General features: G+C 43.4%; 1 protein-coding gene across 1 annotated transcript in view; it reads left to right on the top strand.

Annotated features, from left to right (window-relative positions):
- LOC311240746 (thyroid hormone receptor alpha) overlaps positions 1-12751 on the top strand; it is a 149368-nt gene that overhangs the window by 127357 nt on the left and 9260 nt on the right. The window contains exons 3-6 of the mRNA XM_084329320.1: positions 1522-1569; positions 3250-3311; positions 6521-6642; positions 10921-11068. Of these exons, the coding sequence (XP_084185446.1) occupies positions 1522-1569; positions 3250-3311; positions 6521-6642; positions 10921-11068 (380 nt within the window). The remainder of the gene's footprint in view (positions 1-1521; positions 1570-3249; positions 3312-6520; positions 6643-10920; positions 11069-12751) is intronic.

Below are 12751 nucleotides of genomic sequence, written 5' to 3'. Positions count from 1 at the left end.
GACCTAACCTTGACCTCATTGGACCTCACGCTGGGGTCGTGGACCTAACCTTGACCTCATTGGACCTCACGCTGGGGTCCTGGACCTAACCTTGACCTCATTGGACCTCACGCTGGGGTCGTGGACCTAACCTTGACCTCATTGGACCTCACGCTGGGGTCCTGGACCTAACCTTGACCTTATTGGACCTCACGCTGGGGTCGTGGACCTAACCTTGACCTCATTGGACCTCACGCTGGGGTCCTGGACCTAACCTTGACCTTATTGGACCTCACGCTGGGGTCGTGGACCTAACCTTGACCTCATTGGACCGACGCTGGGGTCCTGGACCTAACCTTGACCTTATTGGACCTCACGCTGGGGTCGTGGACCTAACCTTGACCTTATTGGACCTCACGCTGGGGTCCTGGACCTGGACGCGCTGTATGAGATACCATGTGTTTAGTGTCAAGGACCCCACAGATTATCACCTAAATCAGGGACCCCCATTTAATAAGGTTTTGTCATTTGCACAACATTAGTGACATTTATGTAAGGGATAATGTATAGCTACGAGGTCATTGTCGCAAAATAATTGACCGACACAGAGTTTAAAATACCGAGCCGCCTCGGCGAGGTGTTTTAAACGTCAGTGAAGGTCAATTATTTTGCGACAATGATCGAGTATAGCATTAGCTATACATTATCCCGCTTATTACATGGCTAACTTACTAACAATATACCTAATTCATTTTACATCGACTCGCAACACTGGTTCTGGCTGCGTTCTGCCTCCGCTCGTCGCTCCGCCTCGGCTCGTCATCGCCGGCAGCAGAACACCGGCAGTGTCTAATTGCACTGAAACAGTGTGTGTCAGTGGGGCTTGATTGCGAACAGCTGCGCACAGCGGTCATTATTGTCCCACAGCGGTCATTATTGTCTGATAATGACCGCTGTCGGGGGGCTATTGACCAATCACAAGCAAGCATTTCGGCGAATGTGAAAACGCCATCATTTCGGCGAATGTGAAAACGCCATGTAATAAAATCGCATACGTTATCTCACTGGGCTAACTTCTAGTGGATACAACATTAGTGACATTTATAATCGTATACATGATCTCACTGGGCTAACTTCTAGTGGATACAGCATTAGTGAAACATTAGTGACGGCCATTCGATTATATTAATCTGAATAAAACCAGTTAGCATTATCCTTCATAATCTTTTGGCTAGTGTGCAGTTATGACTAAGCATTTGAGAGAGAGAGAGAGAGAGAGAGAGAGAGAGAGAGAGAGAGAGAGAGAGAGAGAGCGAGCGAGAGCGAGAGAGAGAGAGTGTGTGTGTGTGCGTACGCGTTGTATCCTTAAATGCCCTCTGGAATATTTGGATTGTAATGTATAATGTATGATGGATTCAAATAAAGCGTGTTTTCAGTACACTCTAATGACATCATCATATTCTCTCTCTCTCTCTCTCTCTCTCTCTCTCTCTCTCTCTCTCTCTCTCTCTCTCTCTCTCTCTCTCTCTCTCTCTGTGTCAGGTTTGTGGTAGAGGACCCAAGTGCAGAGACGAAGGGAGCCAGAGGCAGGTAACCGGGGAAAACCAATAGTAGATATTTAATGATAACAGGCAGGTATGATACAGGTTGACAGAACAGACTAACTGGCTATTCTAAACTGGTGTCAGAATAAACACTGACACTGGGTCTCTAACTACAGACCCTCAAGACCCCTATGCTCTGTAGCTGAAACCCGGAAAATGTTCCACCATCCACTAAAAACACACCTCTTCAAAGGTCTTTTTACTATTATGTACCCTAATACTATGCTACTATTCGTATACCACTACCTATCTTGCTATATTTCGGCTCAGCTTCTTCCCACAGGCCATCAGAGCCCTGAAGACTGAACTCTACACACACAAGCACACATGAGCACACATGACACACACACTGTACACGCTCACACACTAGCAGCCACTTTAACATGAGCAAGCACACACTCATGCTGCACACGCCCACACTTATGGCCACTAAGGAAAGGTCACTTTAAAAATAGTATAGCATAACCTGAGAATGTATAAAATATGTAAATAACTATGTACAAATACCGATATGCCCTACTATGTTACTTGTTTATTGCACAATGTTTTTTTATTGGATTCTATTATATGTTGTTACTACTGTATTGCACATCGTTGCGGGCAAGACCACCCGCATTTCATTGTATACTTGTATGCCGTGACAAATAGAACTCTTGACTTGACTTGACTTGACTTGATATTTCTATACTACTATGCACTCAAGAGTGTTCGACACTATTTGACACTATTTGATGAACAATGCCACTGACCCTTAGCTGCCAGAGATGTACCCCTCCTGGTGACATGTTGTTCACAATCTGTAAGTCGCTTTGGATAAAAGCACCAGCTACAGTAAATTACTAAATTGTAAAAAGAAGAAAATTATTCTAACTGAAACACAAGGCTGACAGCAGTAACAGGAACACAGGGAACAGGGAACGACGGACCCTGACTAACTAACTAAACTGACTTACCGTTAAACTTCAATTAAAGGAATCCCATATAGACACCTGTCCCCCTGTAGGTAAATACTGTACACAATGTAAATACACAAGGTTAATACACAAGGTAAATACATAAGGTAAATACATAAGGTAAATACACAAGGTAAATACATACGGTAAATACATAAGGTAAATACATAAGGTAAATACACAAGGTAAATACATAAGGTAAATACACAATATAAATACATAAGGTAAATACACAAGGTAAATACATACAGTAAATACATAAGGTAAATACACAAGGTAAATACATAAGGTAAATACATAAGGTAAATACACAAGGTAAATACATAAGGTAAATACACAATATAAATACATAAGGTAAATACACAAGATAAATACATACGGTAAATACATAAGGTAAATACATAAGGTAAATACACAAGGTAAATACATAAGGTAAATACACAATATAAATACATAAGGTAAATACATAAGGTAAATACACATGGTAAATACACATGGTAAATACACAAGGTAAATACACAAGGTAAATACGTAAGGGGAAAATAACGAGGGACAGCTTGTGCGAGACACATCACCACACGTGGGAAAACACTGGGCCACTGCTGGGTGAGGGTGGAAACACAGGGGGAGAGAGAATCACTAGGGAGAGACAGAGAAACAGGCTGGATGTCACCACCATGACACCCCCCCCCCCCCCCCCTCTCTCTCCATAGGTGGCCAGATGGGCCGAAGAGGAAGAGGAAGAATAGCCAGTCTTCGGTGAAGAGTATGTCTGGTAAGAATTTACAGCCTCAGCTTTCACCCTGCTTGACTTTTGTCAACACCAATTCACTGCACAACTGAAAACAGGCCGCGCAGAGTCTTTTGATCCGCTAGCTCCTTCTGGCCAGCGCTTCACAGCTGCTTATCTGCACATTGAGTGGCATTCCAGGTACCGTTCCTGCAAGAATCCTTTAGCGTTGGCTTGATGGATGTTATTTCAACAACAACAACAACAAAAACACAAGCTACTTGGTGGGCATGTAATGAATCATTTATTTTTTTATTGTATTTATTTTAATACATTTTCATCAGGGGGTTTATTTTTTTGAAAGCACCAGTTATATGTATGTAGGTATATACACAAGAGATACCTAAAGAGTAGTTTCATCGTAAAATCTGAGAAATACAGCTTCACTTTGCTCCATTGTTTGCAAACAATAGAAATATAACGATTGGGGGGGATAGGAGGCACCCTTGTGTTGAGCCTGTGCTGGTGTACAGTGTGTCTGATAAACAGGAGGGGGGATAGTATGCAATCTTTGTGGAATAAAGAGTATCCAGTTTATTGGCTACATGGTGTTGAAAGCAGAAGAAAAATCCACAGATAGGAGCCTGGACAAGGCTCCGCTCTTCTCCAGGCGACCATGAATGGGTTTTGCCTAGTCTTTGTATCGATTTTGCCTTTAAATGTTGAAATGTTATTTAAGTGCTGGGGAAAATTACATTGGTGTTCAGAATTGCTTATCCCGACTCCCGGAGTCAGCATTGCCTTGGCTTGGGCTGATCGCTATACTAACTGTGTGTGTGTGTGTGTGTGTGTGTGTGTGTGTGTGTGTGTGTGTGTGTGTGGGTGTGGGTGTGGGTGTGTGTGTGTGTGTGTGTGTGTGTGTGTGTGTGTGTGTGAAGAGCGAGCGAGCGAGGAGGAGATGACAGTGGCAGTGGGAGTGAATGGCTTTCAAATGTGTTGCTCCTTTTCTCTGTGGTTGTGGACGTGATGAGAGGAGATAAAAAAAAGATGTACACTTTATAAATCTCTCTCCCCCCGTAGTGTGTACTTAGCTGCTCTGTGGGAGCCGATACGCCACATGTGTGTATGTGTGAGTGAGAGCATGCAGATGCTGTAAGTTTATGTATGCGCATGTGTGCATGTGCGCATATTAGGGTTGGGTACTGAACTCTGTACTTTTAAGGGTACCAACCGTGCTAGATCAATCGGTACTGGTATGGCCAGATAATGTTGATATCTAAACATTTAAAAACATAATACATGATCATGCGATTTAGTTTGTGTGGCGTGTTACCACAATAAATTACAAAATGTTCTGAATAAAATAACAGTGTTGAAATTGAGATGTTTGGACTTAATCTTTACAATTGAAATGTTTTTGTTATTACAGAGAGAGTTAAAGGAACACCCAACATTTTGGCAAATCACCATACCGTCTTCTCCAGAGAGAGACAAGAAGATAGATACCAGTTTCCTCTCTGTGCGTTAGCCTAGCTTAGCACAATGAATGGAAGCGGACATGACCGGTTAGCCTAGGCATTGTCCAACTAACACCTCTCCCGAAGGCTAACCGGCACTGTCCGCTTCCATTAACATGCAGCCAGATAGCTTTCTACTGAACGCACAGAGAGGAAACTGGTATCTATCTTCTTGTCTCTCTCTGGAGAAGACGGTATGGTAATTTCCCAACATGTTGCTGTGTTCTTTTAAGTACAGAAAAAGATTACCGTTGGGTACCGATACCGAATTCCAGGACCCGGTACTGGTACCGATATCGGTGCAAATGTGAACAGTACCCAACGCCTAGCACGTGAATACTTTACCCAAGGCAGTTGTCCTTCCGCGTTCGGTTTGCGCGCCCTGATTGGCCTCTCAGCGCCCAATCGCGTTAGCCTCCACAGAGCTAGCAGAGTATCGGGAGAAATGTAATATTACTGTGAAGAGAATCACGTCGCTGCAGATGCTCGCAGTTAGTTGACCGCGGAGATGGTAAAGTACTACGGATGTAAAACATTTGGAATTGTTTACAATAAAGCTGTGATTGTACAACTTCAAGGCTCTTTTCGATCGCCGTGCTGCTGCTAGGAAGGAGCAATAAGAGGAAAACAATGTCAACATAATTGTACTTACAGCTGTTGTGGCGTCCACATTCTGATCTGTTTCCACAAGAAGAAGGTTTTGATCCAGATGTGAAGTCTCGGTCCGCGAGAATACTTTACCCAGATGAAAACAATACGTTATTTATATTGATGTGATGCCGATTGATATGAATAGCGTGTTACGTTAATATAGAGAGATGAAAACAATACGTTATTTATATTGATGTGATGCCGATTGATATGAATAGCGCGTTACGTTAATATAGAGAGATGAAAACAAAACGTTATTTATATTGATGTGATGCCGATTGATATGAATAGCGTGTTACGTTAATATAGAGAGATGAAAACAATACGTTATTTATATTGATGTTATGCCGATTGATATGAATAGCGTGTTACGTTAATATAGAGAGATGAAAACAATACGTTATTTATATTGATGTGATGCCGATTGATATGAATAGCGTGTTACGTTAATATAGAGAGATGAAAACAATACGTTATTTTTATATTGATGTGATGTCGATTGATATGAATAGCGTGTTACGTTAATATAGAGAGATGAAAACAATACGTTATTTATATTGATGTGATGCCGATTGATATGAATAGCGTGTTACGTTAATATAGAGAGATGAAGACAATACGTTATTTATATTGATGTGATGTCGATTGATATGAATAGCGCATTACGTTAATATTGGGCTGTGGAACTGAAAGCTGATGCACGGCGATAGTAGGGCTAACGCGATTGGGCGCTGAGAGGCCAATCAGGGCGCGCAAACCGAACGCGGAAGGACAACTGCCAATCAGGGCGCGCAAACCGAACGCGGAAGGACAACTGCCTTGGGTAGAGTATTCACGCAACCCTAGCGCATATTAATATTCTGTATTTGCTTTTAAAAACACTTAGGTGAGGTGCCTAAGACTTCATCAGGCCTAGTAAGTGGACATGACTGTCTGCCGGGGCTCTCATTCTGTACAGGTGCTTCATGGCGCCCGTACGATAACACATAACCCCTATTCCTTCTCATTCTCATCTTCTTCCTCCTTCTCTCTTGTCCTCCCTCCCTCCTCTTCCTCCTCTCATCCTCTCCTCCTCCCCTCCTCCAGCTCTTAGCGTCTCTGTTCCCGGGTATATTCCCAGCTACCTGGAGAAGGACGAGCCGTGCGTGGTGTGCGGGGACAAGGCTACAGGCTATCACTACCGCTGTATCACCTGCGAGGGCTGCAAGGTACACTGACGTTTTGTTTGTCAAAGTCTCAGCTCAGCGGGATGCAGTGGTGGGGTTGCAGGGAGAATCACATCGCTCAGCTGATCGTGCCATAGAATTAGCTCTGTGTTTTAGTTCAAGTTTCAAGTTTGTTTATTATTATTTGTCACAACAAAATACAGAATACTTTATGATGAAATGCTTGTTTCTGTATGAGCCCCTGAGAGTGTGCTACATACAGTAAAAATAAAATAAGTTAAAAAAATGTAATAAGTAAGTAAAAAGTAAGTAAAGTCAATATACATAAAGTATATACAATTCTACAATACAGAGTAAAATTAGTAACAGTGAGGTACAATGCCGAAATGAGATGAGGTACAAAACTCAGGGTAGGGTGCAAATGAGGTATGAATGTAGTGCAAATCTATTTAATAATAGATAAATATAAAGTGTGTAAAGTGAGTGGTAAGGTGAGTGTTTGTTTAATTTAAAGTGAGTGTGTACATGTGGATGTGTGTGCAGTGAGTGTAGATGATGGGTTGTTACATAGTGTCATTGTCGTTGAGCATCCTGATGGCCTGGGGATAGAAGCTCCTTTTGAGTCTCTCTGTGCTTGCCATGAGACTCCGGTAGCGCTTGCCTGACCGCAGCAGTTCAAAGAGGCAGTTGTTTGGGTGACTAGAATCTTTGATTATTCTCTTAGCCTTGGCCCTGTTATAAATGTCCTGGAGAGTGGGAAGCCCACCTCAAATTGTGCGTTCGGCTGAACGAGCCACCCTCTGTAGTCCGCTGCGTGTTAACCATGTCACGTGTATTTTGTGAATTATTTCAGGATTCTATTTTAGAATTTCACCACTCAATAGCCAGTAGCCATGGTTACATCATCATTAGAATGTTCAGTTCGCTGTTATATCAGAAGATATGGTATTTTTTACTCAATTATCTCTGCGTTTTGTTGACCTCCTGTCCACACGCGAGCGGCATTTTAGGTCACAGGAAATGTATCTTTTGGAAAACGCCTTCCAGAGTGGAGATTTTAATTAAATTTTTTTTGTCCACTTTTTCTCCTTATTTTCTATTTTTCTCCCATCCCAATTTCGCTGTTTCCAATTCTCCCCTCCCCTGTCTTGAACGTTGCTTGCATATGCCCCCCACTGGCCGGTTGTAGGGAGGATAGAAGCCTTGCATCACGTGTCCCCTCCGGTACACGAGGAGGCAGCCTGTCACATCTTTTCACCTGCCAGCGCGGACTCTCATTGGCGAGGTGTAACGCGTGGGAGGCTCACACTACCCCCGCCATTTCCTGTCTCTGCTGTGCAGGCGTCCCCCAACCGACCTGTAGGAGTCGCTGTCCACAACGTCCAGATTACCACCCATCGACTTCCACCCTCTAACTCTGCCAATTGAGCCAGTATGACGTCCGGCCCAAGCCGGAGGCAACGCCGACAGCCGGATTCGAACCCGGTGTCTCCTGCGTTGGTGACGAGCGCAATGTACGCTGCGCCACCCAGCCGCCCTTCAGAGTGGAGATGTACAAGCTACATAAAGGGCACTTAACCCACCAACACCCAGTGTTCATATTTGACAAAAGAAATTATTATTATTATTATAAAAAAATAATTGGATGGGCACTTGGGTCAAGAGGGCAGGGGCTCAAGCCCCCCGTCGGCCCTATCTGTGCACACTGTGTACAGCAGTGGTTCCAAAACTTGAAGGCAAAAGTAGACCACAGTAGAACCAAGGGAGAGGCACCTCGTCACTCTTTCTTAGCGTCACATAGCGTAACGTAGCATCAGCTAGCTAGCTCGCTGTCACAGGCGATATATAACTGATTTTGTGTGACGCAACCTAGCAACAGTGTTTGTTTACAGCACTGTGTGCAACACATTGTATTTGAATACATTTGGTTCCTCTCTGATTTGTCTCTCCATACTGTGTTAGCGCTGTGTCAGACTAGTGGAACAACCATCGAATTTTATAAGGGAACAACATCTTCTCTCTCCCTCCATCCCATCTCCCCTGCCGTTGACCCGGGGGAAATTATGATTTAATTAACTGCATTTTATATAGCACTTTTATCCAAAGCGCTTCACAACTTATGCCTCACATTCACCCATTCACTCACACATTCACACACCTGTGGCGGAGGCAACCATGCAGGGTGCCAACCTGCTCATCGGGAGCAATTAGGTGTTAAGTGTCTTGCTCAAGGACACTGGGAACCTTCTGATTACCAGACGACCGCTCTACCTCCTGAGCCACTATCGGCCCCGAATGAACTTGTTAGGCTTTCCTGAGGATTTGTGCTAGCAACTTCAACTAAAAGATAAACGCAATGGACTCAATTTGAAACATGGGACCGCTGTACTATTTCCTTTGTAGAAGTCTGTCTGAAACCATTGTAGTGCCATGAAGGTAAGCCACAAGGGTGAGCTACATTAGTCCCCCTGTAGTCAGCAGGTTTTGGAATTAGTTATTTAATTTTGTCCAAATCCTTCCGTGTCTTATTGAGTTGTGTTATTACATTTTGAGATTATCTCTATAAATGCTGATACTGTACGTCTTAGCACCACTGTTGCTCAGTACAAACACGGTGTTGTGACTTGAGTCACATAACCCTCTAATACTCATACGATTCCATTCCGTTTTAATCTCATTCAAATATCCTGTCAGCATACACCCATGTCATGACTATCTAAAGTCATGATCAATCAGTGTAAATTTAACTATTTGTGATGCTATGTGTAGAAATCGTTTCCTTATAACCTTCATTTGGAGTGTCATGATTAATCCACTGAATCAAATGATTCGATCACAAAAAAGAATCAATTATGGTAGTCTGACGCTGGTCCCAGTCAGACAGATAAAAATGTATAATTTCATTCAGAAACACTAAGGTTTTTCAAAAGTGCTCTAAAAAGACCCTGTTAGAGTGCATGCTTTAGCTTCAGTGAGCATTGATGTATTCATATTTTGGATGAATATTAATAATGTTAGATGCACTGATTAATCGATAAATAACTACATTCTTTGCTATAGGTTAATCAATTCATTAATATCTCTGCGATTGGTGCAATGTATCCACAGAATGTTATTGAAGCAGATTGATGAGGAATAGCTATGTTACGAGTGCCATCTGTGCCAAATATTTGCGTGAAGTGTCAAATATATTGCAGTTTGTTTTGTTTGTTAGATGACACCAATTTAGTTTTGGCAGAAAGCATTGTAAATGAAATGGGTAAACTTACTGTATGGTTTAATTAAAATAATCTTTAAATGTGAGAGGGGAAAAAAAGTGTATGGTTGTCTGTATTGTTATTTTGCCATATTGTACTTACTGTAGAAGTGTGGGGCAACACACACATGAACAACATAAAGCCATTGTTTATATTACAGAAAAGAGTGGTAAGAATTGTTCATGAAGGGGATTCAAGAGAACACACCAACAGGACTTATGCAAGTTAAAGATATAGTTGAGGTACAGATATTATTAGTTATGTACAGGGCAATACTTGAGTATTGCCAGAAAGCTTGCAGAAGCTGTTTGTTTTTAGCTCAGTGGACAAGAACCATAGAGGACATCACTACAATGCATCAGTGCACACAGACTACTTTAAAGCAGATGTTTATTTCAGGATGTGGCCTAAAACTGTGGAATTCTCTACAGAATGATTTACAGTTGTGCATCTCATTTAAAGGCATAATAAGTCGTTCCCTTGCAAACAAACTTTGACAAACAGTGATTGGAGGATCAAGCAAAGAGGGCGGGACTTGAGATAGGCAGTATTACACTGTCAACTCAGCCTTGGGGGAAAAAACACACAATCACCATCCTGCCGTGTGACGTGCCGTGACCCATTTAATTGGCTTGTCTAAATACCAATATTATGGCGCAATAATTTCATTGGTGGATTTAATTTTGAGGTTATGCAATTTCATATTTTATTCAATCACTGGAGTCTCTTTTTCTGTCTCCCTCTCTTTCCCCCTGCCTCCATCTCTCTCACTCTCTCTCTTTCTCTAACACTGCTATCCCCATTTCATGCTCTCTCTCTCTCACACTCTCTTTCTCTAACACTGCTATGCACTTCATGTTCTCTCTTTCTCTCTCTCTCTCTTCTCTCTCTCTCTCTCTCTCTCTCTCTCTCTCTCTCTCTCTCTCTCTCTCTCTCTCTCTCTCTCTCTCTCTCTCTCTCTCTCTCTCTCACTCTCTTTCTCTAACACTGCTATGCACTTCATGTTCTCTCTCTCTCTCCCTCTCTCTCTCTCTCTCCCTCTCTCTATCTAACACACACACAGGGTTTCTTCCGTCGGACAATCCAGAAGAACCTCCATCCATCCTACTCCTGTAAATACGAAGGTTGCTGCATCATCGACAAGATCACCCGCAACCAGTGTCAACTCTGTCGCTTCAAGAAATGCATCTCCGTCGGCATGGCGATGGACCGTGAGTCACGACGAGGCCTAATCTTACACCTGCACCATGTAACCTTTTCATTCAAATATAGTTATTGGCTAAACTAAATCACGGAGTGAGGTGGCATTGGTCTGACAAAGAGAAGACCCGATGAACAGCATGAACCACAGTTAAACTTAGCTCTTCTGGCAGGACACCAGGAATCTGTAAAAGGCCTTAGTATCTAATTTAATAATAATAATACGCTTTATATTTGGCGTCTCAAAGTGCTACAGGTTAAAGAAAAACATTTAAAACAACAGATAAAAAAGAAGCATATCAGCAACATTTAATACAACAGATAAAAACAGAGAATATCAAGGTCTAAAAAAGAAAACTGGGTTTTGAAGCCATGTATAAGAGCATCTACAGTATGTGGTTGCTTGTCCTGATGGTCAGGGAGAGTATTCCTGGGAGCAACCGATCTCCCATGGTACGGAGCCTGGTCCTGCCTGCTCTCCCATGGTACGGAGCCTGGTCCTGCCTGCTCTCCCATGGTACGGAGCCTGGTCCTGCCTGCTCTCCCATGGTACGGAGCCTGGTCCTGCCTGCTCTCCCATGGTACAGAGCCTGGTCCTGCCTGCTCTCCCATGGTACAGAGCCTGGTCCTGCCTGCTCTCCCATGGTACAGAGCCTGGTCCTGCCTGCTCTCCCATGGTACGGAGCCTGGTTCTGCCTGCTCTCCCATGGTACGGAGCTCAGTCCTGCCTGCTCTCCCATGGTACGGAGCCTGGTCCTGCCTGCACTCCCATGGTACAGAGCCTGGTCCTGCCTGCTCTCCCATGGTACAGAGCCTGGTCCTGCCTGCTCTCCCATGGTACAGAGCCTGGTCCTGCCTGATCTCCCATGGTACAGAGCCTGGTCCTGGAGGGTTTTAGAGAGTTGGCAGTTCCAGAGCGGAGGTTTTTTCGCGTGGTGGATTGTGGAGTGTTGCCATGGGAGTTGCTTGAGGTAGGGATGGAGCGTTGCCATGGATACACTGGTAGGTGAGGAGTATTCACTCCTGAAAGAGACAGGAAGCCAGTGGAGTGATTTGAGGATGGGGGTGATGTGGACGTTATTTTCGCACCCTCATCAGGATCCTAGCAGCGCAGTTTTGGATGTACTGAAGTTTCTGGGTGTTCTTGCTAGGGATCCCGATGAGGAGTGCATTGCAATAGTCCCGCCTGGAGGAGACAAAGGCATTTTCCACTGCCTAAAGTTACCCTGTTTGAAGACATATTTTTTTGTCGTTTCAATCTTACATAGTGCAGCTTTAAAACCACTCAACTAAGTGGTCATTTAGCTTGAATGTTGTCACACGTTTGCTTTTATTTTTCTGGTTAAACTGAGATGTGAGATGAGGTGCACACTCATATTAAAAAATATATATTATTGGCCAAGGCACTACATTTTCAGTTAAAATACCATTTATTAAAAAGGCCAATAGATAGCAAATGGCATTCATGTTATTATAGGCCACGGTCATCAGCACCTACAGCACCAGCCACCAGCATGTTTCCTGCCGTTTCCCTTGATTAAGGTACTGACGTTACAACTGGGATTGGTCTCCGGGGCGCCACACTATGTGCTGCCCCACTGCTCCTAAATAGTTATGGCGGGTCAAATGCAGAGGACGGATTACCCCAAGGGGATTAATAAACGTTCATCTTAACTCACGTATGCAGAGCTCTA

The sequence above is a fragment of the Notolepis coatsorum genome, assembly GCF_963971535.1.
Source record: "Notolepis coatsorum genome assembly, chromosome: 14".
Classification (NCBI taxonomy): Eukaryota; Metazoa; Chordata; class Actinopteri; order Aulopiformes; family Paralepididae; genus Notolepis; species Notolepis coatsorum.
Note: the sequence above shows the minus strand (reverse complement) of the source record. Positions and strands in the feature narration are given on the sequence as shown.